Here is a 26,105-nt window from a genome sequence, read left to right as displayed (position 1 = left end):
AATTTTATAAATAGATATTTATTTTTATGTATATATTTATATATTTTTAAAAGTGATGTTTCCTGCCACTTTCCCTGTCATTCCCTCAGGAGGAACCATTCTTCTGGTAGTGCTGAGCATCTGCTGCTTAAAGTGTAGCTGAAGCCCCGAGTGAGGAAAGGAGCTGTTTACTTCTAAGATACCAGTGAAATTAAATCAGGCAGCAACAATTTTCATAATTTTCACTCCTCCATGTGGTTCACCTGTGGGTGCTGTGGAGCTCACAGACTCACACAGTGTGCAAGAAGGATTTGCCACCAGAAGCAATAGCCAGAGCTCTCAGAGCAGCACTGAGGGGCTTGTGGGTTCCACCAGCACCTTGTGGCAGGAGCACAGAGCTGGAAATACCAGTCCTGAGGTGGTGATGTGGCTCTTGCAGTGACTTTGATCTGTGTCCATCTGCTCCCCTGTGGATGCTCTGGAGAAGGGTTTGGTGCAGATGACTGTGAGGTGCTGGCTCAGGTGTGTGTCCAGCTGTGGTTTGATGTGCCCTGGGGCTGTGGGCAGGTTTCAGCCTTGCCACCAGCCCTGATGGCCAGAGGAGATGGTGTCAGTGCCCACCTGTGTCACACTCCATGCACAGACACCCAGAAAAGGGGGATGGTACAACCTGCCTGGCAGGGTGGTACTGGAGAAATAAACATTTGGGCTTCAGGAAAAAAGGAAAGCCTTCAGGAGGTAGGAAACATGGCTCTGTAGGAAATGGGACTGTGTCCTGTGGCATTGCAGGTGAAAATGAGTGGTTTGGGGCTGTGATTCTGTGCAGGAATTGCTCTTGTGGTTTGAAACCCTTCCCAGTTTGCCATGTGGTCGCTGTTGGTGTCACCCCTGTGTGTATGAAAACCCAGTGGTCAGTCCCCAGTTGTGGGTGTGTGAGGCTGTGCCAGGTGGGGCTCAGGGCAGTGTCCTTTCATGAAATGTTTTCCCCAAAGGCAGGAAGTGACAGAGGAAGTTTTATTAAAAAAAAACAGTTTTAGGCTGTGGTGGTCTAAGCATGAAGGACCCACTTGATTTGATGGACTCTCTATGAATTAACCAAATAAACCATTCAAACCCCAAGAGCTCCTGCCAGCACAGGGCTCCTGTTCCCCTCAGCAGGGCAGGGGAGGGATTTGTTTCCCATTTTTCCCATTTTCCTGGAGGTGCTGCAGGTGAGAGCAGCTCAGGTGTGCCTCGTGACCGTGTTCATAGAGGTCTTAGGATGAGGGAAGAGATGTAGATCTGACTCCATGTTTCAGAAGGTTTGATTTATTATTTTATTATATATATTACATTAAAACTACACTAAAAGAATAGAAGGAAAAGTTTCATCTCAGAAGGCTAGCTAAGCTAAGAATAGAAAAGAAAGAATGATAACAAAGGCAGCTGCCTCAGACTCTCTGTCCAAGCCAGCTGACTGTGATTGGCCATTAATTAGAAACAACCACATGAGCCAATCACAGATGCACCTGTTGCATTCCACAGCAGCAGATAATCAATGTTTACATTTTGTTCCTGAGGCCTCTCAGCTTCTCAGGAGGAAAAAATCTTAAGGAAAGGATTTTCATAAAAGATGTCAGTGGCAGTGCCTGGTGGGGTGGGCAGAGCTGCTGTGGGTCTGCGCTCTGTGGGACATGGAAATGACCTGCAGGTGTTCCCCTGGGAAGGGTGGGAGGGGGACACTGCTGGGCTGTGGGAAGGAGGGAAAGGACCTGAGCTCCTGGTGTGTGCTCAGCCCCAGGGCACATCCCCTGAGCCTTGTCCTCCCTGGGGATGGCTGAGCCCCTGCCTTTCCCTGCTGCTCCTGCCTGACCCTTGGGCTGTCTCCTCCTCCTCTCTGGGGCTTTCTGGCTGGCTCTGTTTGGCTTTTGTCGTGCCTCATTGGGGACCAAGGGGTGAAGAGCTGCTCTGCTGCTTCCTCCAGACCCTGGGAAGATCCTGGCCAGCAGTTCTGCACCCATGCAGAACACACATCTCTGGCTGGCCTGTGTCCCTCAGCAGGGACAGTGCTGAAGGTGATGGCCAAAGGAAAAGCCTGTGAATTCTTCATTGGTGCCTGCTCCACAGGATGGGCTCAGCAGAATGGCTGCAGTGGGCTGGACACCTTGCATTTCATGGGACAGGAGCACACAGATTGGCCTTGGCCCTCACAGGGAGCAGAAAAGGTGAATTTGGCAACTGCTCACCTCGCCATGGTGCAGGAATTGATGTTAATGAAATAAATAAATCAGGCACCACCTCCTCTGCTGGCTGCTTATGCACTCAGATCCCTGCTGGAGGCTTTGGTGCTGGGTTTCCAATTCCAGTGGAGAGATTAGCTTGGTGTGGGGAGGAGAGGGCTATTTCTGTCTGCTCATAGCACCAGCTGGACTTTGTGCTGCAGACACCTCACCTGACCATCCAGGCCCATCCTGCAGGTGCCTCACCACGAGCAATCCAGTGGCTGGAAACAATCTCCTTAGGCCCAGAGTAGCCACTTCTGAAGTTTTCTTCTTTCCCTTTGCTTGAAAACTTTAAAAAATCTCTTTCACTTCAAAGTGTACCATTCAAGGGTTGCTCTTCCATAGTTTGTGGGTGTTTTTTGGTTTTGTTTTTTTTTTTTAAAGTGGAATACAACTTAAATCAGTTGATGACACTTAAGTGAAGGGCTTCTGTGAGTGTTTGTGTTCTGCATCAGTGTCATGCTGTGCTCTAAGTGCTGCCTTGGGAAGATGTGACAGAGGATGTGCAGGTCTCAGCTCCAGCTTCATCACCAGATGGGGAGAGGGAGGGGGGGAGCCTCTCCAGCCTCATGGCTGCTGCAGCAGACCAGCTCCAGCCTCAGCAGTGTTAGGGCAAGCTGCAAGTTGAATGCTTAGTGGGAGGGTCAGGGGGCAGCTCTGAGAGTGTGCTGTGGAGGAAATGAGTACCTTTGGTTTTGACCTTTGAGGGAGGCAGGTTCCAACCTCAGAGAGGGAGATGGGAAGGAGTTTGTGTGTGAGACAGGGTTGGTGGCACAATCTGCAACCCCTGACTCAGTGAACCCCCACTTCACAGAACTGCTGTCTCTTCTTGCATTGGCGCTGACTAACCTTGCCTTGAGAATCCTTTTGGGCTGAGTCAGGTGATACAAAACTCACAGGAAATGCAAATTTACCAAAAAACCCCCACGATAGTGTTGGCCAACACTTGTGCGCCCTTCTGAGGAGCCGATCTTTGGTCAGAGTGAGCCTTTCCCTGGTGCCATAGCAGGAGGAGGGGGATGGCACCAGTGCCTTGCCTTCCTTTTGGTCCCTGCAGGGCCGGGGGCTGTGTGTGTGTCTGTGTGTGTGTCTGTGGCAGGATGTGCTCAGAGTGGTGGCACCACTTCTGCTGAGCTCATGGAAACTGCTCAGCTCGGTCCCACACGAGGAAAGTGCTTTTTTTCCTGCCCCCTCTGCTTCTTTAAATAAAACAGAGCCCAAAGTGTGATGCCTTGCAAGCCACAGACACCCACACAGCCACTTCTGTGTCACTTTGCAGGTAAACAAGTGCTGGGGCCTGAACCTGTGCTATAGTTAGCCTGACCTGTTTGTGCCACAAGTCAATGTGCCATTTCTTTAGGAGCAGGGAAGGAACCAGGGCACTGGAAAACAGGCAGATATGGGGGCAGAGTCTTTTTTGGAGCTCTGGGGTCTGTGAGAGTGATAGGGAATTATGTCTGGGAGAAATTGAGCTGTGTCCACTTCAGGAAGAGCTGTCAGGGTGACCTTTTAGCTCCTTTAGAGGTTCATTTTCTGGTTGGATCGAGGACATGCTGGCATTCCAGACACGTCTTGATGTCTGTGGATCTCCTCTCTCCGTTTCAATCCCATTTGCAGACCACCTGAATCTCCCATTTCTGCTGTTGTGAGAGCTAGTGGAGGATAAGCTGCATGCAGGAAAGCTGAAACATGGCACACTTGTCCTTTACTTATAAATTGCACTTTCTAAGGCGCAGTACTAAACCCACGAGAAAGCTTCCAGCCTCTCTTGTGAAATGCCGAAATAAAGTTTCCTGCTTTAACAATCCTGCAGAATGAGGTCCCCATTTCTACTCCAGGTATGTTTTGGAAAATATTTGTTCATCTTTGAGCAAACAATGGCAGAAGTGGCCTGGAAAAGGAGCGAGGTGGGAGTGCCTGTGCAGTGTTCTGAGAGGCATTTCCTGCCCTTATCTCCCCTCCTTCGAGGTATTGTGACTGGGCCCTCAGATCTGCAGGCTGTGCTGCTGCAGCAGAGGCTGAGATTGCCAACAGAGATACTGCCCAGGAATGCTTGCCAGGGGCAGGAGCTGAGTTCACCAGAGGTGCTGAAGAGCTTTCCAGCTGAGTGCCTGCGTGGGGAAATGTCTGTCCCAAAAGAGAAGCTTCTTGGCGAGTGCATTCATGCATTTTCTGCAGGGTTGCTGGGGACTGTGGTGAGTCCCAGCCTGTGGGGGCTGTGGGTGGGGGTCAGGGAGAGCTGGGAGTGCTGTGGAGGAGCCATGGCACCCTTCCCTTGCTTTTCAGTGCCGTGCTAAAGCCACAGATTGGTATTTTCCACCTCAAGCAAGTGAATTGAGTTTGAATTTTGAGTTAGTAGCTCCCTTATGAAAAACTTTGCAAGGATTTGGGTTTGTTCCTGTGTGGAACTAAAGCAATTTTTTGCATTCTTAAATTCTTGTGGATCTAAGCAGGTTTGGTTTTTTTTTTTTTTTCCTGTTCAGGTCTATCCTGAAATTTTCAGAATAAGGTTTGCAGGTGCTGCTGAAGCTGTCCTTGACCATTTGCTGGATAAAACAGCTGCCTGGACCTGCCTGTGTGCTCTGGCTGAGTTTGTTTGTTTTCAGTTCCCAGACCAATTATCTGTTGGAGGAAATGGCCTGTCTCACTCTCAGTCTGCCCAGATATTTATAGGTAAGGTCAAAGCCCTGTGGAAGGTCTGGAGCAGTGTTTAGTAGGTGTGGATGGCTCAGCCAGGATTCCCTGGGATGTGGTGGATGTGCTGTGTGCTGTGGACACTGCCCTGCAGCCCCTCAGAGTCTCCTTGATGGGCTGCTTCACCCTCTGACAGGGATGAGCCGTGGCTTTTCCTGCCTCCCCTGGATGCGTGAGGTTTGGTGTCCTCACCATGGCTCTCAGCTGGGTAAGGTTTGGTGTCCTCACCATGGCTCTCAGCTGGGTGAGGTTTGGTGTCCTCACCATGGCTCTCAGCTGGGTAAGGTTTGGTATCCTCACCATGGCTCTCAGCTGGGTAAGGTTTGGTATCCTCACCATGGCTCTCAGCTGGGTGAGGTTGGGTGTCCTCACCATGGCTCTCAGCAGGGGAAGGTTTGGTGTCCTCACCATGGCAGCTGGGTGAGGTTGGGTGTCCTCACCATGGCTCTCAGCTGGGTAAGGTTTGATATCCTCACCATGGCAGCTGGGGAAGGTTTGGTATTGTCACCATGGCTCCTAGGTGAGGTTTGGTGTCCTCACCGTGGCTCTCAGCTGGGTCCAGCTGCCTCTCCTCTGCTCCTTTTCCCATAGATTCTCTGTATCCAGTGCTTACAAAGCTGTTGCTTCCTCTCTTTTGCAGCAGCAGGGTTGAGCTTCAGCTATCTTATTAAGTCTTTCTCAGGTGCTTGTCAATACTTCAGTCACCCTTTCCCATCAACACTTTATTTTTCTTTTTTCTTTGTCCCCTCCAAGCTGGCTGAACCACACGAGCTCTCATACCTGATTATTTGCTGCTTACCTGGATTTTGCATGAGCCATTCAATGTGCTTTGCAAAGGGCTGATTGGAAAGGATAAATTCAATTTGCTTGTGATTTCAGCTTTATTTCAAATGGCCATCTCCTGAAATCTGGGCTGTGTTTCCTCCTCCTGTGCAGCAGGTGACTGGTTGGTCACTGTGGGTGGCCCTGCTCAGAGGTTTCTGTTGTGGTCACACCAAGGGTCAGGAGCTGTGAGCTTGACTGCTCTCATTGCTTGTGGACCCTGAACAGCAAAACCAGAGTGATTTAGTGTGTGGCGAAGAGAAAACCTGAGGGAACAGAGAAATGAACACAACCCTCGTTTTTTAAGAGCTCAGGTGGTTTAAGTGTTATTTATACCTGAGAGCCAGGTCTATCCATCTGTCCTCAGCTGGGGCTGCATGGGTGAGGCAGAGCAGCACAGATGATGCTCCTGGTGGGTGGAGTTCTGCCTGGCCTCGTGGCACCTGGCAGGTAGCCCCAGTATGTCCAGCCCCTGGTTTCTGGGTTATTTGTGCTGGAATGGCCCTGCCTGGTGTCTGTGGCTGCCCTGGGCACTGCAGCCTGGTCCCCCCTGACCTGTGCCTGCCTGCTCAGACTGAAATGCCCCAGGGAGGTGGCTGCTGGTGTGCATCAGAGCAGGACTGTGGGGAGGGGACACCTGGAACAGGGGTGGGGGGCAGGACTCTGGTTGTGTTCCTCTGGGGGCTCACCAAATGTGGGATTTGTCTTCACTCGGGGTCACCAATGTGGTGGTGTTTGCAGGGGTCCCAGGATGAGGGAAGAGATGAGAATCTTGACTCCATGTTTCAGAAGGCTTGATTTATTATTTTATGATATATATTATATTAAAGCTATACTAAAAGAACAGAAGGAAGGATTTCATCAGAAGGCTAGCAAGGAATGGAATGATAATAAAATCTTGTGACTGACCAGAGAGTCCAAGACAGCTGGACTGTGATTGCCCATGAATTGAAAACAACCACATGAGACCCATCAAAGATGCACCTGTTGCATTCCACAGCAGCAGATAATCATTGTTTACATTTCTTTTCTGAGGCCTCTCAGCTTATCAGCAGAAAAAATCCTAGCAAAAGGATTTTTCATAGAATATGTCCATGACAAAGGACCAGCCCGATGAAGGATGGGAGTCTCAGTACTCAAACTGCTCCCAGGCTCTCTGACAAATGATATCCAACATGTGGAAGGTCTTTGCTCATTAAGACTTTATTCTGGTCGTAGGATAGGGTTAATGTGAGCAATAGACATGAACAAGCTGCACAGTGGAACTTCTGGTTAATCAAGAGGGTTTTGCTGGGATGTGCAAAACCCTCTTGATTAAGAGGGTTTGGAGTGAGGGAAGGAGGAAATCACCAATGCTGGTAAGAACAATTAAAGCAATTAGAGCACAGTTAACTCAGCTGCATTTTGAGGTGGTAGGTGTTGCCTGTTGCGTTTTCCAGCAGGCTGAACTCACGTGCTTGCTGACACCTGATCTCTCTGCTGTTCTCCTCCTTTCAGGTTCCCACCACCTTCCCGCCGGGCTCTGCCATGGGCCCTCCCCAGCTCGGCCTCAGCATGCTGGTATAGCAGCAGGAGGCTGCCATCCCGAGGAGCTGTGCTGGGACATCCCTTCCCCCTGGGCCATCCTCCCCCTCCCCTGCCTGGGCAGGAGCCATGGATGCCCACGTGGACCTGCTGACCGAGCTGCAGCTGCTGGACAAGGTGCCCACGCTGGAGAGGCTGAGGGCAGCCCAGAAACGCAGGGCCCAGCAGCTGAAAAAATGGGCCCAGTACGAGAAGGAGATGCAGCACAAGAAGAGGAAGCATGAAAAGAAGAGAAATGCTGTGAACAGGAAGAAAGTGTCTTTTGAGGCCAGCGTTGCTCTGCTGGAGGCTTCCCTGAGGAATGACGTGGAGGAAGGTATGGCCCTGGTGCCTGGCAGGTTCTGCCTGGCTGCCCGTGAGCTCCAGGTGGTGTGAAGGCATCTGTGGTGTGCAGAGGCATCTGTGCTGTCATCCATGGGCTGCCCTTGCTGTGGTGTTGGGCTCTAAAGCATTGCCATCGCTGACACAGCTCTGAGGTGCCCAGAGCCCTGTGTGACACCAGCGTTACCTTGGATGGCATCAGGAGTGGGTGTGTGAGTGCCAGGATAGGAGTTGTGACTGAGGTTTGGGTGAAGGAAGGCAGTTTTCATCTCTTCTCACACTTCCTACTTACAGGAGGTGTGAAACACTTCCTTGGCTTCTGGGTGTGCCTCTCCTTGGTTTTAGAGGAGTCTGTCGCAGGGATTTACATGTCAGTGTGAAGCTCTTCACTTTCCCTGCTTGAGGGCATGCATTCAGAGCTACTTGAGTGTATGAGTCTTTTCCCAAAATGCTGGGAAGCACAGCTTTGCTTAGTGCTTCCTGCAGAACAGACCTGCAAATCGTTCCCAAATTGGTTTAATTGCACCATTTCAAATGGATGAAAGTGCTTCTGCTACAAAATCTGAAGGGAGGAGGAAAAAATATGTCTAAAAGTCAATAACCATTAGCCTCAGCAGAGCACGGGGGAAAACCTGTGAGCTCTGGGGAGCCAGAGAGTGCTTCTCTGCAGAGGAGTGAAAATATCTCCTGCAGGAGAGCTGGAACAGCCTTTGGGGTTGGTGCTCTGCAAGGCAGCACAATTGGTGTGATCTCCCTGATCCCTTGGCGTGGCAGAGGAGGGTGCTTAGGAGACCTGGCCAGCTGAGCATCTCTGCCAGAGAATGCTGCTCTAGTTTCCAGCACCCTCTACAAGAGGCAGTGAATCCTTGCCTGGTTCCTGGGTGGAAGGCAAGGACCTTGTCTGGTCTGGTGAAGGATCTCCCCAAAGTCATGTCCCTGTTTCTGAGCAAGCCTTTTCTGCCCTTTCTGTCCTTGTGTGTGTGTGTTTTGCTCCTGTTTGCAAATAGAGCATGGACAGTGGTGGCCCTGCCTGGGCATTGTCACTGCATTTGCCCAGCCCTGCCGTGGCTCTGGTTCTTTGTGCCTTTGTGACCTCCCTGGGACAGCAGACCTGTGATAATGCCCTGGAACTGCTGGCTTTTATCTGTTCCTTCCTTGCTTTAGAGGTTTCATAGCTCTCTCAGCTCTCTGCCTCAGTGGCCCTGTGTCTCTGAGCTGCTGTGGTTTTCTAGGAGGGCTCCAGCAGTGAAGCCTGCTGTGACTGCTGGCATTGCCTGAGGGACAGGTCTGGGTCTTGTATCACCTCTGCCTGTGCTGGCACGTTGTGGTTTGGGTTTCACACCCAGCTGTTCAGCTGCCAGTGACACAGGTCACAGCACTGGGACAGATGATGAGAGTTTCATTTTATTCCTGTTGGTGCTGGTGCCTGTGCTCAGCACGGTGCCTGGCGGTGTGATGGCCCTGCAAGCGGCCCAGCCCTGCAGTTTTGCTTTCAGCTCTCTCTGGTTTGGGATCTGGGCTGTTTGGAAGGAGGAAAGCTCCTCACTGTCTGTCCTACAGATGCTTTGTCATTTTGTGAGGGAGGCAGGAATGGTGGAGGTGTTTGAGGTCAGGGCCCTGGTGAAGGGTGGCTGTGCTCCCTGAGGGCACTGAGCAGGCAGGGCTGGCCTGTGTCCAGGCTGTGACACCAGTGTTCTGCGGGCAGGGTCCTGGGGACAGTGCTCTTGCACCACATGTGGACATGGATCCTTCACTGCTGAAGCTGCAGAGTTGATCTTTCCGCTCCCAGCTTCACTCTTTTCCTCCTGTGAGGGAAAATCCATCGCTGCAGGTCTCTTTTGGCACCATAATCCTGTTCACCTCTTCCTGTGGGCAAGCCCAGGTTGTGGGCTTGAACCAGCAGCTGCTCTTTCCAATGTGCTGCTGGAGATAAAACCCAAATGTTACACAGCCACTTCCCTCCGACAGAAAATCAATTTCCTCACCCTATGAGAGGACAAGGGACAGTATTGCCTGGGCACAGGTGCTTCCCAAGTAGCTGGATTTTTCAGATGCCTCAAGTTTTTACAATGAACTTGTTTTGTTCTCAATTAACTTAAGTCCTGAAAGTAGCGTGTGGGCAGGTTCTGTGCCAGCTCTGCCCCCTCTGTGGTGTGGGACCAGTATAAAGGGAGGAGGGGACAGAGTCAAACCCAGGTGCCAAACTGGCAAAATTCTTTATCAAGAAAGTGTGGAAACTCGTGGGCTTTTGGAGGTCCCAGGTGATTATTTTGATATATGAATCATCTTTTGTTTCCATGTGGGATGTGGAGGGGGAGGTGAAATATAAATGATGAAGGAGTTGATAAGTCAGAGTGAGGAGGGTTGGAGCTGGGGGCGCAGCTGGCACGTGGCACCTCTGGGTGGCTGTGCCATTCCCATCCCTTGTGACTTCTCTGCTCATTTTTGTCATTCTCACCCCCAAAGTGGGAGGGGGGATGGTGTGGTGGGTGCTGTGCAATGGAATCAGGGAGGAGAAAGTGGAGTTGGGTGCTGGGTTGGCTCTTTGTCCACATGGTGTCTGAGGCTGTGGTGTGTATGACACCTCCTGAGGTGGTAATTGAGTAGGTGTAGGATGGAGCTGGTGGGTGCAGAACCCAGCCTTGCCCTTCAGGGGTCCCAAGGTCCTGGACATGCTGCTTTATTTTCTTTCTTTCCTTTGCCTGCCTCTTGCCCAGGTGTTGTTGAGAGAGCTACTGTGTGCCAGGTGACATGTGAAAGGCAAGAGGAAATGGCCTCAAGGGGTAGGTTTAGATTGGTATTTAGGAAAGATTTCTTCACCCAAAGGGCTGTCCAGCCCTGGCACAGGCTGCCCAGTGCAGTGGTTGAGCAGCCATCCCTGGAGGGATTTCAAAGATGCATCCATGTGGCACCTGGGGCCGTGGTTTAGTGGTGGCCTTGGCAGTGCTGGGAGAATGGCTGGGCTCTGGTCCTGGAGGGCTTTTCCAGCCTCAGCTGCTCTGTGGCTCCATGCTCTCAGTGTGGCGGCCAAGCAGGACTGAAGGCAGGGGCTCCTGCAGACCATCAGCATGGGCAGGAGCTGAGATGGGGTGATGGCTCCTGTCTGCCTGTTCCTCTGATCCTCTGCAACAGATCTGTCAAGACATCCCAGCTTTACAAACAAGCTGCTATTTAAAGCTCCCTTGGATGTCTGCTGGCAGGAGAGGGGCAGGGAGCACGCTGCAAACACGCTGGTGGCAGATGTGAGCGGGCAGCCAGGCTGGGGACAGCGGGATGACAGGCAGTGAGTGACCCCAGGCTGAGGGCAGCAGTGCCCCTGGGCTGCAGGAGGCTGCCTGCACCTTCAGTTTGGCGAGCTGGGATAGCTCCAGACAGCTCCTGGGTGAGCCTGAGGTGGGAGCCCAGAGCACTCCCAGCTGCCAGACCAGACCTGGGAATGGGAATGCTGGGGAGGGGCATCCCACACCATCTCCATTTTATTGGGAAATATGCTCCATCCTCACCCAGCTCTGGGCTCAATCCCAGCTGGGTTCAAAGGGATGGTGCAAAGGGAGGACCCCCAGCCCACACAGAGCTTCCAGGGGGTGTGGTGCTGGATGCAGCCTCTGGGCTGTTCCGAAGGCTGCAGAGTTGCTTTATAATGCAATAAAGGAATGCTTTATGAGCTGCTCTAGTGATGGCAAAGGATTGGAGAAGGTAAGAAATTGCTGGGGGCTGTGTCCCTCTGAGGCTGCTGGGTGAGGTGATGGACTGAAACCGTGGAGAGAGGGCTGGTCCTGCCATTCCCAGGGCAGCACCTCGGCCCCAAAAGCAGCCGGGGCTGTCATGTCCAGGTCTTTCCACATCACTGAGCTTTTCTAAAAGTAGCCCCAGAGCATGGAGAGATGAGCTGGTGTTCTGTAAACTGAAAAAAAAAACAACCAGATCCCAGAAGTGGGTAAAGAGGCTGCTTGTACAAACACGTGGCATTTGCTGTCTGGAGCTCCCTTTGCACACCTGGGCTGTTTGTGGTGGGAGCTCCTGCTTGAATGACACGAACTGCAGGTGTTGGCATTGGCTTCAGGGTGAGCTGGGCTCCTTCAAGGAGCCAGCAGAGAAACAGAGACCCCAAGGATTGATTCACCTTCCTGCAGCACCAGAGGTGCCCTGGTTTCTCCTGCTCTTGGTTGAGAGCTGCCTCCCACGGGCACCCACTGCAGAATCCTTCAGCTCCCACCTCCTGGCACTTCATCCTGCAAGCAAAACCTTATCAAAGCCAGAATATTGCATAAAGCAGCAGATCCATGAGGATCTGCACAGTTAACCTCCTTCTGCAGGAGTTTAATTGTGCAGATCCTCATGGCTGGTGAGCCTGCAAGTGAAGGAAAGCTCAGCTTTGGTGACCTTGGATTTGGCATTCGGTGAAACACTGACAGAGCAGAGGGCATCAACTTGGAGCTCACTGTGTGGGGAAGATTTCCTTGGGGAGAAAGCAGCTTATTCCTATCAGCACATCCCTCCTGCTTCCCTTTGTGCCATCCCAAATCTCCTGTTCCTGTGCTGTGGTGCCCAGCATGGTTCAGGCACCTTCTGGGAGCATCCCCGACCACGCTCCCTTTGCACCTCTGGAATAAACCCAACCTTGTCATTTGCAAAGGCACTTTTAAAAGAGGCCCTAATTAGTGTCTATAAATTGCTTTCTTTAACCTTTCCAAGCTGATGTGATCTGTTCCCTTGTTACTTCAAACCCTTTATGAGGTGCCTTAATTTTCCACCCACGTTATTAATCTCCTGAAGCTTTTTTTCGTGGGGTTCCTGTGTCCAGGTCTGTGAGTAAGTGCATTTATCTGTCTGAGAAGGTTTTTCCCCTGGGTTTTGTGCCCTTTGAAGGGCTCTGAAAAGAAAAGATCTCTTATCACCATCAGTCTGAGTGTCTATCTGGGTGTTTGGGAATGGTTTGAGTCAGAAATGAGAAGTTTCTTTTTAATAACAAAGGTGTTTCTTGAATTTTAAACTCACTGAGTGTGGAAATGAGAGCTGTCCTCTTTAGGAAGCTGCATGTGGGAGCCCTTGGCAATGATGAATTTTGTTAATTTTGTTAATGGGGGTTGGTATGTCTTCCAAAAGCAGATTCATCTATTTGGCCACATTTTAACTTGGCTTTTTCATGCAGTTTGGATGTGATGCCAGCGTGGGGTGATTTGCATATGGCAGCTAACTAGAGGCATCTGGGAGCATGAGCAATATTGAATCAGCAACTTTCTCTGTTGGCATAACAAGTAAATATTTTTAATTTTTTTCCCCCTACTCTCTGAAATTCAGTCAAATGGGGAAATGATATCTATAAGAGCTTCAAATGGCAACTTTCCTGTCTCCAAATTAACACTGAAAGTTTACCTAAGGTTTTCCTGGGATGAGGCCCTCTCCCTCCCCAAAGCTGGAGTCAACTTCCACAATTCATTTAACAATTTTTCTTTAAACAAAAAAGTTTGATCAGAAATACTTCTTTTATTTCCCAAAAGTTGGTCATTTCCACATAATTTCATTTTCTGGCATTTACACATGTGCTGCCTTCCACTGAAAATATTTCTGGTGTATTTTGTAACAGGATTACAGGGTAATGAATAAACATTGGATTCAAACTGCAGTAAGAATTCTGTTTGGTTTTAGGGGGTTTTTAATCAAACAGGGATTGGCCAATCGCTGTTGTCAAGATTTTGTTTCTTACAAGAGGTAGCTTAAACCACTTAATCATCTTCCAGCATTTGGCTGAAGTGTGTTTTGGAGGAGAAACTCAGTGTCTCCTTGGTTGCATGTGCACCTAAATACAAACTGGACATTTCCTTGGTTTATTGGTGTTGTTAGTGGCGTTAATGTGGCTGTGTGTGAGGAGGGTTCTGCCTCCCAAGGAGATCTGGGCAATAGGGAGGTGTTGTCTTGATTTTTTTTTAAGTTTTTTAAAGTTTTTGATGTTTATATTTTTGTAACAATCTTTCTCACACGCTTTATATAAATATCTTATTGTTTTACATTCTTTTATAAGAAAAGAAAAAATTTAATAAACTGTTAGTTTGTCCAGTGTCATTGGAGAGGTGACACTGTCACCCTCCAATCCACTGTCATTTTTAAAAATCTATAAATATTAAAGTCAAAATTAAACTTCCCTTTTTTTTTACCTTAAAAAATCCAATATCCACATTTTTCTGTTTCATATCCTGAAATAACAGGGAGGAGAGGCTGGACGTGCTCAGGTGGTGCTGCAAGGTGCAGCAGGTAGGATATGTCAGGTCACCATCTGCTCTCCAACCCTGCCCGGCCAAACCACAGCAGGGAGAGTGTCACATTCACATTTTCTGAAAAGTCCCCTTGCCCAGGATTCTTCTCCTGGGAAGCCGGGAAGCCTCAGAGAAAAAGGAAAACAATACGATATCATTTGCTTCTCCTGTGTTTTGCTGCTTTGGAATGTGTTTGGAGCTTGTTTATCCAACAAGTAGTTGGTTGATTGGATTGTTTATCCAACAGGTCGTGTTGTGATGGGTTTGATTGGATTGTTTATCCAACAGGTGGTTGTTTTATTGGTTTCATGTGAATTGTTTCAACTTAATGACCAATCAGGGTCAGGCTGTGTCAGACTCTGGATAGAGAGTCACGAGTTTTCATTATCATTCTTTGTAGCCTTCTGTAAGTATTCTTTCTGTATTCTTTAGCATAGTTTAGTATAGCGTTCTATAACATAACATAAAACATAACATCTTAAAATAATAAATTAGCCTTCTAAGAACGTGGAGTCAGATTCTCAATCATTTCCTTCCTGCCATGGGGGACCTTGAAAATACCACAGGAGGGCTCAGAACAGGAATGTCAGACTTTAGTGAGCTCAAGGCAGATTATCAATTGGACCTTAATTCAACCAGGTGCCTGGAGATGTCCCTGCCCACAGGTGCTAAATCGGTGCCATTTAACCCTTCCCTTCCCTGTCCTGGCTGCTCTGCTTCTTGTGATGTGGAGGCAGCCCTGCATGCATCTTGTTTTCTGGTGTCTTCAGGGCTGCCAAATGTCAAAACCAGCACTTCCAAGTCTGCTACCACTTGCTGATATGTCAGTGGCAGGTCTGAGAGAGGGAGAGGTAAAGAAAGTGGTAAAGAGAGAGAAGGCAAGAGCATGGTAAAGAGAAAATGAGAGAGCAAGGAAGAGTAAAAGAGGATAAGAGCGTAAGAGAGCGAGGTTCCCGTTCCAATACAATAAATCTTCTCTGTGTTGAATATTCTAATTCTCACCAACCAATCTAATACAAGATACAAATCCTACAGCATTTACATACAGCCTATAAGAATCACTACATTACCATACTGTGTTACATTTTAAACCCTAAAAACTCCTCTTTGGACCCCTTCTGCCAAGCTAGTAGGGTCTGCTCTGACCCAGGTGAGTGTTGTTTCCTGTGCTGTGATTCATGGTGTGTTTTGTTGTTGCAGTCAGGTAGAAAAATTATCAAAGAAAGGCTTCATAAAATCAGGCCTGCTCTGTTAGATTGATGGCTGGCTTGTCATTTCTTTTAAGTGCAGCTAGTACTTTGCAAGTTCCCATGTGAAAACAATCTTGTTGTGAAGAGTTTGTTAACATAACAGTCTATTCCTAGGTGAAAAACAGCTAGCACCTACATAAACATTAAATCTGTCCCACGAAAATCAGTGAAGGAAATATGTAAACAATTTAAGAATAGAGAGATTTGATGGACAAGTAAAATACCTTTTACTAACCAGTAGAGTTATTGGCAAAACTATTAACCAATTACAGTTGCACATGAGTTCCGTAAAACAGTATAAAAGGAGTTGTGTGAATAAAGAATAGGCTTTCCACATGAAGAAAATGGAGTCTCACATGATTTATTCTGATGTTTTGTCCCACTTCAGTAGTGAGGAATCAGAGAGCATAAACAGCAGCTCCACTGGGGACCCTGGTGTCTTCTCTGTAGTAAGCAGCACAACCCAGAGGGGAATTTTGTGTTTTCTGTGCTTGGCTGTGAGCTCTGGAGCCAAGGCTCTGTCCTGCTCTGGGGCTGTGCTGTGGGGTCTGATCCAGGGGATGTGGGACATGAGCCTGATTGCTCCAGGGAGCTCACTGGCTTTTTGCAGCATCATTCTCTTTTCAAGTGTATTTTGTACTGCATCCCACAACCAAAACCACAGGTCTGCAGCCACCTGTCTGATCGTTCTTTGCAAATTAGTGTTGGTGGGGAAATGAATACTTTTGGGGGTGAATCCTTCTTGCAGGGTGAAACCTGATGTTGCTGCTGTACCCCTGCTACAGCTGAAAATGCATTTCCTTGCCTCTAAGCTGTGGTTGCAGGCTCTGCTTTCTGCCCCTTTCTCCTGGTCAAGGAGAACTTGAAAAGTGGATTAAATCTATTTTTTTTCCAGATTTAAATTCCTGCCTTTCTGGAGCGAGGCCAGCTCAGCTCAGCTGGTGTAGATTTCTCCCTCCTAGAATCATGGAAAATAGAGGTTGAGAAGGCCTCAGGAGGTCATGTAATCCACCTCCTGCCCCAAGGCAGGATCAACTGTATCTAAAATGCTTGCTAATGAGGGTGGAGTTAGGTATCTTAGTGTATTTATAGGCATCTCCACATCACCAGAGCACATCTACCTGTGCAAGGAGCCCTGCTTCTCATTCATTTGTGCATATTTTTCCTACTTGCTTATATTTATTCTCCTTTTTTTTTTTTTCTTTTTTTTTTTTGCTTTGCATCTCATCCTTACCCTTACTGACTGGGAGTTTTCCTACTTCCGTGAAGAATGCTCTAATTCTTTCTTTAATAGCAGTTGCTATGGCAGCTGGTTCAGGCAGTGCCTTATAGCCTAGTGCAGAGCTGCTTCTACAGACACTTCCACTGCTTGTTTTTTCCTCTGGAGCTTGGCCAGGTCTTTGGGAAACGTTACCATTCGCTGAGAGTGTCTTGAGAAAAAAATAATTAAGAAAATCAGATGCTGGTGTATAAAAACACCCCCTAAGCCTTGCCCACCCTCTAACCCAGCACTAAAGGATGCTAAATAGGCCAGGAAGCCAACTGTTTAATTCTGGCTACTGGTACATTTGTAATCAGGAGCCAAGATGCAATCAAGCACCTTGCACTCCCTTTTAATTCGGGGAACAAGAGCCCATGTGCAGCTCTGAGCCAGTGGATGCAGTTTCCACTGAGGTCCCTGCAATTTGCAACTGTTTGTTGCTGCATTTGGCCTCTGGATTCCCTGGATAGCATGAGGGAGGCTGGCTGCAAGTGCCACTCATGTGGGAAATGGGCTTTAGTTGTTCTGGGGTGTTTCTCCTGCTCTGAATACCTTTTTATAGCAGTTCACAGCATTTCTCAGTTTGGCCAAGGTTTTCAAGCCAGGCCTTAATTCTCATTTCCTTGGTGTTTGAGCTGCTGTGCTGGGCTTTGCTTTCAAAGCAGCAAAAAGGTCCCTGCCTTGAGTGTACGAGCATCAAGCTCTGAAATGTAGTGGGAAACTTCCAAAGCCTCATTTATCTTTGTCTGCCTTCACCTGGGCTGACAAGAGAAATCCCAATAGTAAAAATAAATGTTAACCACACTCCTCTTCCATAATAAAACCCCAAGCAACCCACCCACCAAACAAAACAACACTCACATTTTTTTTGTCCTAAGGGCTATTGCTATAGAGTTCAGCTCCACAAAAGGGGGAGACTAGAGCAGGAATTAACCTCTAAGGCACTGCCAAACCTTCTCCTTGCTTGCACCAGCCCTGTTCCAGCCTGGCTGGCAGCTGATGGTGTCCATGGCAGAGTTACCTGCACGCAGCTTCTGTTTTGGCCTTTGTGGCACTTCAAAGCATTTCCATGTGAGCAGCAAGGGTTAGAGGTGAGGTGCTGCCACTGCCATGGTTCTGGTTGCAATGATGAGGGCTGAGACACCATGGCTTGGTGTATTCATGGTCTTTGAAATTATCTGGTCTGAAGGATTCTCTGTGTCAAGCCCATCCTTATCAATAACAGCAAAGTTTTACCCTCTTCAATAATGTTGAATGAAAAGTAGAAAGTCCTTGCACAGGAATGGAGCACCAAGGTTTCATTGCTGCAGGGTGTTTGTGGTTTGCCCAATGACTTGGGTCAAGGAATTCAGCCTGAAATCCATCCCAGCTCAGCTGGAGAGGAGCAGGAGCCCTGCAGTAAAGAACATTCCACTGGTGTTAGGGACCTGGAGAGAACTTCCCCTATCTGTCTGAAACCAACATTGGCTCCAGATCCTGTGTGCTGTCAGGGAAAACAGGTGAGATGTGACCTGGGGTGCTGTGATTCACCCCCTGGAGAGCCCATCAGCCCCACAGAGAGCAGGACCTCCCTCAGGAGCCCGGGGCTGGACAGCACACAGTGCTCCTACAGAGAGCCAGCTTCAACCTACTTAGAGCTCAGGCTCGTCCTGTGCCCCTCAAACTTTTCAGACCTGGTTTATTTTACCATTTCAGACCCTGTCTGTTTGTCTTTAATTAGCAAGGCTAGAGCAGGGCTCCACGGGAGCTTAAATGGGCCTCTTGTTTTAATTAAAATTTTGGTGTAACAGCCTGAAATAGCAGGAGTTAGAAAGAGCCAGAGCTCCAGAGAAGGAGGACAGTGCCCGTGGATCTGCAGTGACATCCTCCTGCCTGTCAGGGTTGTTAGCACAGGGCTTTCCTTCCTCCTAAAGCTGCTGCTGTCACAGCAGTGATGCAAGGCCTGCGTGTGATGTGAAGTTCCAGTCTAGGCTGTGACCAGCCAGCTTCCAACCTGCTGCTGGATGCTGTGCCAAAACCACAGCATGTCTGCTTTGGGAGGTGGCAGTGGGTCATGGAGAGGTGCTGGAAGTCCATTTTGCTTTTATTGGAAGGGCAAATGGGTTTAAAATTTCATCTGAAAAGGCGCCTAAGCAGGATTCCTTGTGCTTCCATAGGAAATTTATTTCTTGTAACTTCAATCATGCAGTTGTGAAATAGCTATGAAAAAGCTGCTGCTCTGCCCCCTGACCCAAATTACTCTCATTTGTGGCAATTTTCTAGCACTCTTCAGAGCCAGGAAAGGTTCATCTGAGTACAGGTCAGCACTGGATCTGTAGCAATAATTCAAGGCTTGGCTCATCATTGCACTGTCTCAATCAGTGCTGTAGGATTTGCCATGTGCTCAGTAATGGGAATGTTTGCAGCACTGATCTCTCAGTTACCCTGTGGGGAACAAGTGAACAGGAAATATTTCTTGCTTTGCTTACATCCAGAGACTTGTCTTGTAGCTCAAGGGCAATATTTGTTGGCTGATTTTTCTCCTGTGAGGTGGGATTGACAGCTTGGATTGCAGGTGGAGGTGGAAGGAGCTGTGCTCAGAGCAGGGTGAGGGTGCTGAGCTAGAGGTGTGGCCACCTTGTGTCATTCTCATGGGGTTCAAAGCTCCCACAAACACCTTCCTCACCCAGCTGTTCTGGGTGCTCTCATAGGAGCACCTGCAGCTGCCACTGACTGGGACTTCCTGGGGATCCCTGAGCATTTTGGCACAGACCTCTGAAGATATTTGGGTGTTTTGCCTTTATTGCAATCAGTTTGGTTGGGTCTGTTGACACAGAGAATCCTTCAGCTCAGATAATTTCAAAGACCATGAATACACCAAGCCATGGTGTCTCAGCCCTCATCATTGCAACCAGAACCATGGCAGTGGCAGCACCTCACCTCTAACCCTTGCTGCTCACATGGAAATGCTTTGAAGTGCCACAAAGGCCAAAACAGAAGCTGCGTGCAGGTAACTCTGCCATGGACACCATCAGCTGCCAGCCAGGCTGGAACAGGGCTGGTGCAAGCATCCTAAAGCTCCATAGGATCCAGAGTCCACTCAGCTCCTTCCTGCTGGGTGCTGCTGTTCAGACCACTCCATTAATCACTGCCCCATGGTATTAAAATATGTTGACATGGCATTTTGGGTCCTCAGGGATCACCCTGATCAGAGCCAGGAGTTCCCAGCAGCAGTGGCTGGGACAGTTCCCTGGGAGCATCCTGTGTGTGCCATGGGCAGGAGAGGTTCCCTGGGACAGCCAGTTCCCAGTTTTGGAAGCTGTCCCCAGTGCTGTGGGCTCCCCACCCTCCTCCTTCCCTTCCTGCAGGAAGGGCCTGTGGGTTTTCCAGCTGTGGAACAGGAAAGAAGTGGGGATCCTGTTTACCTGCCCACTGAGCTGCTCACATCTGTTTAAAGCTGCTCCTTGTCCCATGGCTGTGGCTTCATTTGGCAGCTGTCCTGGAGCTCTGCACGGAGCATCCTGAGGTGCCACAGCCAGACAGGCTCACCAAACCCAGCCCTGCTTCCTGTGTGACTGGGACATGACAAGAGCAGCTTGGTCACCCAGGATCCTGGGACTGGAGGGCACAAGAAGGGCGTTTGCTGGCACTGCAGTGGGCAAAGTCGTTTCTGCCCTGTCCCACAACAGCTTCTCTGTTAGATCCTAAAAACATCCAATCAATATCAGCTCCTTGGGAGGTGCCAGGTTGCATCTGGCACATGCAGGAGGGTGGAGGAAGGTGGGACTCATGCAAAGTCTCAGCCATGTTTATCTCTTGTCACTGTCACATTTTCTGAAAAATCCTTTTGCCAGGCTTTCTTCTCCTGGGAAGATGAGAAGCCTCAGAGAAAAATGAAAACAATAATTATCTGATTGCTCCTCCTGTGTTTATATAATATGATATGATATGATATGATATAATATGATATAATATGATATGATATGATATGATATGATATGATATAATATAATATAATATAATATAATATAATATAATATAATATAATATAATATAATATAATATAATATAATATAATATAATATAATATAATATAATATAATATAATATAATATAATATAATATAAATCAGCCTTCTAAGAACATGGAGTCAGAGTCTCAAGTCATGCTTCATCCTGGGGATCCAGCAAATAGCACAATCTCTCACTAAACTATGAGAGGACTTTGGGCTCTTATTTTGGGCATCCCTTTGCTCTTGTTGGGGTGTCTGAATTCTGCACAGCTGGGGTAGAAGCCAGCATGGGGATGAAGCACTGAGCTGTGAGAGGATTTGCTGGGGAAGCGCTCATGGAGGAGGTGAGAGGGAGCTGGAGGTGTCCCTGTCAGAGCAGGGGGAGTGCTGCAGCCTGCCCTGGCTCTGGCACAGCCTCAGCAACAAAAACCTCTTTAGATTGGGCACATTGTGGTGTAGAGCTGTAAAACACTGCCTTGGGGGCACGGGTGTTTAACCCGAACCAGTGTCACAGGCTTGGCAGTGTACTTGCTTTGGGAAAATGCTGTGCACCTGTGCTCACACATCCCCTGGGACACTCCCAGCTCTGGAAAGCAGCAGGGCTGCCAAGAGCACGTGGGGACACTGCCAGGGTGGCCTTCTCTGAGCCTGCTGGTGGCAGGGAGCTTTTGTGCTGTCCTTATCTCTGGGCAGTGAGTCCTTCCCCGGGGCTTTGGGGACAGCAGGAGCGGCTTTGGGGACATCAGGAGCGGCTCCATGGAGCTTTTTACCCTGGCAGAGGGTGGTGTTGCTGCAAGGGTACCTGCCCTGGGGCTGAGGAGGAGGCTGTGGCTGTGCTGGGCAGGGCTCAGGGTGCTGGGGGTGGCTGATGAGGAGCCCAAAGTCACTGAGCAGCTGCCTTCAGCTGAGATGAGCCCTGGCCAGCAGTGGTGGCAGCTCTGAGCAGCAGAGGGTTTGCTGCAGGAGGTGGTGGCTGGTGCAGGGAGCAGGGTCTGTGTCAGTTATTCCTTGGGAAGGCAGCACAGTGCTCCTGGGGGATTGGGCGTGTTATATTCTGCAATGTGCAGTGCTGCAGCATCCCACCAGCAGCACTGAGGTGCCCTGCCTGGTGTCAGGGACCACGGAGCCACACTGGCATCCTCAGAGACCTGTGCCTGTGCTGGCAGCAGAGCTGGGCTCTCTGAAATGGGCTGTGCCCAAAGCTGGGCTCTGGCAGTGCATCCTGCCCTGCTGCAAGCAGGACAAGGTGCCCTGAGCAGGGAGAATGGCACTGCCAGCAGGCACTGACTGTCACTGTCACCCACTCTGTTTAATTGAATTTGGGAGGCTTTTTTGATGGCCTATTTTAATTTTTTTCTTTTTTTTAGACAGTTGCTTAACTGGGAAAGTAAACTGGAGAAGAGAAGCTGGCCTGGTTTAAAAGGGTCTACCCTTAGCCCATAAATCTGGGCCAGATCTACTGGTACATGCTGATGCTTTATGCAGCCCTAGAAAGGAAAACAGGCGTAAATATCACTTTATAGCTGTTCTGCTTTGCTCCATGAATCTGGATCAGTGTCTCTCTCCCTCCTAATCGGGTTAGTTTCCTTTTGATCTACCTCTGTTGAGGAAATCTAAACTGATTTAGCTATTCCCATCCATTTTCCATTTGTCTGATGGCTCTTTCCACGAGGCTGTCTCAGCTCTACCCTAATTACTGATGAGTTGTCTGATGCTGTAGCAGGTGACACTCTGCTGTGGAACTTCGTAAATCTTAACCAATATTCACTGGGTATTTTTTTGGCAGATGTTTTGTTTCATTTTTGGACAGATTAGTTTTAAATTGGCAAATGCACTAGGCTTAAGGAGAAGACAATTGCTACTAGCTGCCAAAAAGAAAACACTGATTATCAATCATGTTTTATTGAGCCTCTGTTGAACTGATTTGCTGTAGAAAACATAATTTTCTTGTTCTCTAGCTTCAGGAAATCTGATTTTTGAGAGTTCCGCTCTCTTGATCGTGCTGATGTATGATACAGCATAGAAGAGAGGAAAAAATTAGCTGAGGATTAAAATCTGTGACATCTTGGAATTTTAATCACCTGCTTTTAGGGACATAAAACCATTTTCTGGGCTGATGTGCCATAAAACCATTACAGACACATCTTCCTTGTCACTCCTGCACGAAGAGCCTGTCCCTGCAGTGATTTACAGCAGTGCTCAGTGAATGCCATGCCTTGTTTGTTTGCTCTCAGTAGGCCTCAGTTTCCAATGCTGTGAGACAAGATAAGAGCAGCTGGGGGAAATCTCAGTGTCCCTGCCTTGCTCTGGGGCTTGGCTGCAAATGGGATGGCAGCAGCAAAGCCCTGAGTCCTTCTGGAATCACCCACGTTTTGTGAAGCTGCTGCTACAGTCATTAAGTTAAATCAGGTGTTCAGTGAGTTGTTATCCACTGGGGTTACATGTGATGGCTAAAACCTCTCTCCCTGTGCTCCTGGTGTGTGTGAAACACGCAAACTGCTCACTGGGGATGAAGCAGCATCTTCCCAACTCATCCTCCCCACTGGCTCGTGTAGCCCCTTCCTGAGTGCAGACTGGGTGGGTTTTTCCCTTGGGATCAGTCCAGCAGGGCAGCGTTTATCCAGCTGTGAGGAGGCAGCGTCCCCTGTGAGGGGAGGTGCTGTACCCTGTGTCCCTGCACACGTGGGGCTGGCCCAGGAGTGTGGCCAAGCAGGGCTGGTCAGGGGGTCAGCACAGCCTGGCAATGGGCACATTTCTCCTTATTTTCAGCAAGACTGTGGGAAAAGAAGGGATTTCCAGCCAGGGAGCTGGGAAACCTTGTCATTCAAATCTAGTCCACTCTCTGAAGAAACTCCTTGATTTAAATGTGCTGCATGGGGAAGGAGGGATCAGATGGTTGCAAAGCATCTCAAAACTGCTGACAGTGTAAGGACCTCCTTGTGAGAGCTCCTGCTCCTTTCACAGTCCTTTTAATGCTTTTTGGAATTTTACTGCAGAACAGAAACGCTAGGGAAGGTTTGTGCCCCTTGCAGAGCTGCTCTGGGGCTCAGGTCTGTCCATATTCCCACCTGACTGGGGCTGTCCTGGCTGGTGCTGGCGTGGAGGAGGAGATGTCTTTGCCTTGCCTCTTGTCCCCTTCCCAGGGTGACTCTGCAGTTCCCAGCTGCTGTGATTTGCCTGCATGTGCTGAGCTTTCATCTCTGCTTTTATGGGTGTGTTACTTGTTAGACTCTCTGGTGCAATATATTCTTCTTATTAATGCCTTTGATGCTGCATCACAGGCACAAAACTCCTCAAACCAATCTGGTGTTGGATCTGTGAAGAGAAAGAGCCCTCCTGAGGAGCTGGGGTTGCACTGGTGAGCAACGCTCCAGCAGCTCAGAGGTTAATGCTGTCTGTCCCAAAACCTCTCTGTGTCACCTGGTTGTCACCTTGATCCCCACACAGCAGTTCTGTCCCCAGCAGGCTGTGGGCTCCATGAGGGGTGTGTGTGCTGGGGAATGTCCCTTGCTCCCATGCTCACCAGCTGCTCCTTTGTGTGTCCTTCAGCCCAGGGGTGGGTGGTGGTGTGTGGAGAGCTTGGCCACCAAACCACGTCCATCCCTGAGTTGTAGAAGGCACAGATGATGCAGTTTATGCAACCAGGGCCCATTTTTAACTCACTTTTTGCTGCTGGTCCTCTCTCGGGACTTCTGCTGCTCAGAGTGACCCCCAGATGTGTTAGAAAGTCTCTTTTCCCAGCCTGGCTGTTGAAGGAGTCGGAGCTCTTCAGTTCCCGTTCTCAAGGTTGTTTATTGTTTCTTATCTATAAAATTCTCTCTCTGGCCTGCCGAGGTCCATTCAGCCGGACAGACTGGTCCATTCAGCAGGTAACACTGCCCTCATGGCAGTGTTATCTTTTTATACTAAAAACTACCTGTACATTATTTACCATAACTTCCCAATACCTATCACCTATGTTAGACAGTGAGCTTCTACTCTAAACCGACCTGCAAGTGCCACCATCACAGCAGAAGATGGAGGTCAAGAAGAAGAAGGAGAAAGGCTGGACACGCCTTCCAGCGTTCCCTCCATCTTGCCTCTTGAACCTCCATTCTAAAAACCCCAAAATTCTATATTTTCACCCTGTGACAAACTAATTATTATTCTACTTAGACTTTTGTGTCTTGCAGATCTTCATATAAGGTTGGTAACTTGCTCCATGGGTCATAATCAAAGTCAGAGGTGTCTTGGGCTCTGTGCCAGGGTCTCTGAGCCCCATGGCAGGGTTTGGGCAATGCAGGACAGACAGAGGGATGTCCTGAATTCTGACAGTCCTCTTCCTGCCAGCTGTGCTGGATGGAGGAGAGGCAGCAGTCCTGTTGGGATGTGGAGCCAAGCTGGGATCACAGCTGTGGGAGGTGGCAGCAGCCAGGGCAGAAGATGTGTGCCGCCTTCACGTGCTCACTTCTCCAAGGGGGACAGGCAGAATTTGGTTCAGGGTTTGTAGGTCAGGTTTCCATTACACAACTGTGCTGGTTGCAGCTGCTTGTGTGAGATCCAGCCTCGTTGGATGCTCCTGGTGGGGTGGGCTCCTTTCCCTGGGAATGATTCTGTGTGATCAGATGAACAGAAAGAAACAGGATTCCTCTGTTGTAGCACTAATTGGGTGCTGATGGAAGCTCAGCCTGTGAAATGTGGGAAACATATCAAAAGCATTTCTTACAAACAACTGACTGGAAAAATAATAATTTTCTTTAAGCCTGTGTTTTCCCAGACAAAGGTGAACCAAAAACAGCTGGGGAGGGATCTTGTGCTTGATCACAGATCCAGCAATGAGGATCAGATCTCTTGCATGTCCCAAAAGAGACACAGGGGCCCTTGGGACAAGTCACACTGAGCATGTGGGGGTCTCTGCCCAGGATTTCTTGTGTGAGGAATGTTCTACCCCTGGTTTAGTGGGGGAGAGTACAACCCTCCCACTTCATTTCACAGGAGATTAAATGGTCCATGATGTCTCCAGGAACCAGAACACTTGGATTGCTTGGGTTGCTCTCCTCTGCAAGGGCCCTGTTACCATGGCTAGCCAGCCCTACTCCTGTTCCTGAAGGGCTTGCTCTCTAGAAGGTGTTTAGGAGGATGCTCCAGGTCTCTTCTGCTGGGTGTTGGTCTGCAGAAAAACAGCAGAAGCTGCAGGAGTTGCTCAGTTACACTCAGTGCTGGGGATGCTGAATTTTGGGGTTAGGAGCAGGAGGAACCAGGGCAGTGCTGGGTGCAGCCCAGGGATGGCACAGGGCTGCACATCTGCCCATCCCCATGCCAGCTCCTTTGCTGTCACCTCTGCAGCCTGTAATTAGTGCTGTCAGCAGAGCTGTAAGCAGCCACTTCAGCATTAATTACTTTAATGAACTTACCCAGGTGGGTTGAGCTACTAAAGCATTTTGTTGTTCCTGTAAATGTTCAAGTCAAAATATTAAACTGTGGAATTGATGGGGGATGGTGCAAAGCTGGAGCCTGGATTTCCTCTTGCCTTAAGGTTCAAAATTTGGGTTATTTTAGTGAATTTGGTCATGTAGTCTGTTCTCCTCAAGCAGCATGGCAGGAGAGAGTAAGGAGGCTCCTTTACTCCCCCTTTACTCCTCGGTGCAAGGGGAGCAGTGAGCTCAGAGCAGTCTGCCATTCATGCCCAGAAGATGGATGTCACCATTC

At 49.1% G+C, this 26,105-nt stretch overlaps 1 protein-coding gene across 1 annotated transcript in view; it reads left to right on the top strand.

Moving 5' to 3' along the window:
- The first annotated feature begins 7,258 nt into the window (after nt 1-7,258).
- PPP1R16B (protein phosphatase 1 regulatory subunit 16B) overlaps nt 7,259-26,105 on the top strand; it is a 39,292-nt gene continuing 20,445 nt past the window's right edge. Inside the window, exon 1 of the mRNA XM_005422249.2 lies at nt 7,259-7,656. Within this exon, the coding sequence (XP_005422306.1) occupies nt 7,410-7,656 (247 nt within the window). The 5' untranslated portion in view covers nt 7,259-7,409. The remainder of the gene's footprint in view (nt 7,657-26,105) is intronic.

This window comes from Geospiza fortis, unplaced genomic scaffold, assembly GCF_000277835.1.
Source record: "Geospiza fortis unplaced genomic scaffold, GeoFor_1.0 scaffold188, whole genome shotgun sequence".
Lineage (NCBI taxonomy): Eukaryota > Metazoa > Chordata > Aves > Passeriformes > Thraupidae > Geospiza > Geospiza fortis.
This window is presented reverse-complemented; position numbering and strand designations above follow the sequence as displayed.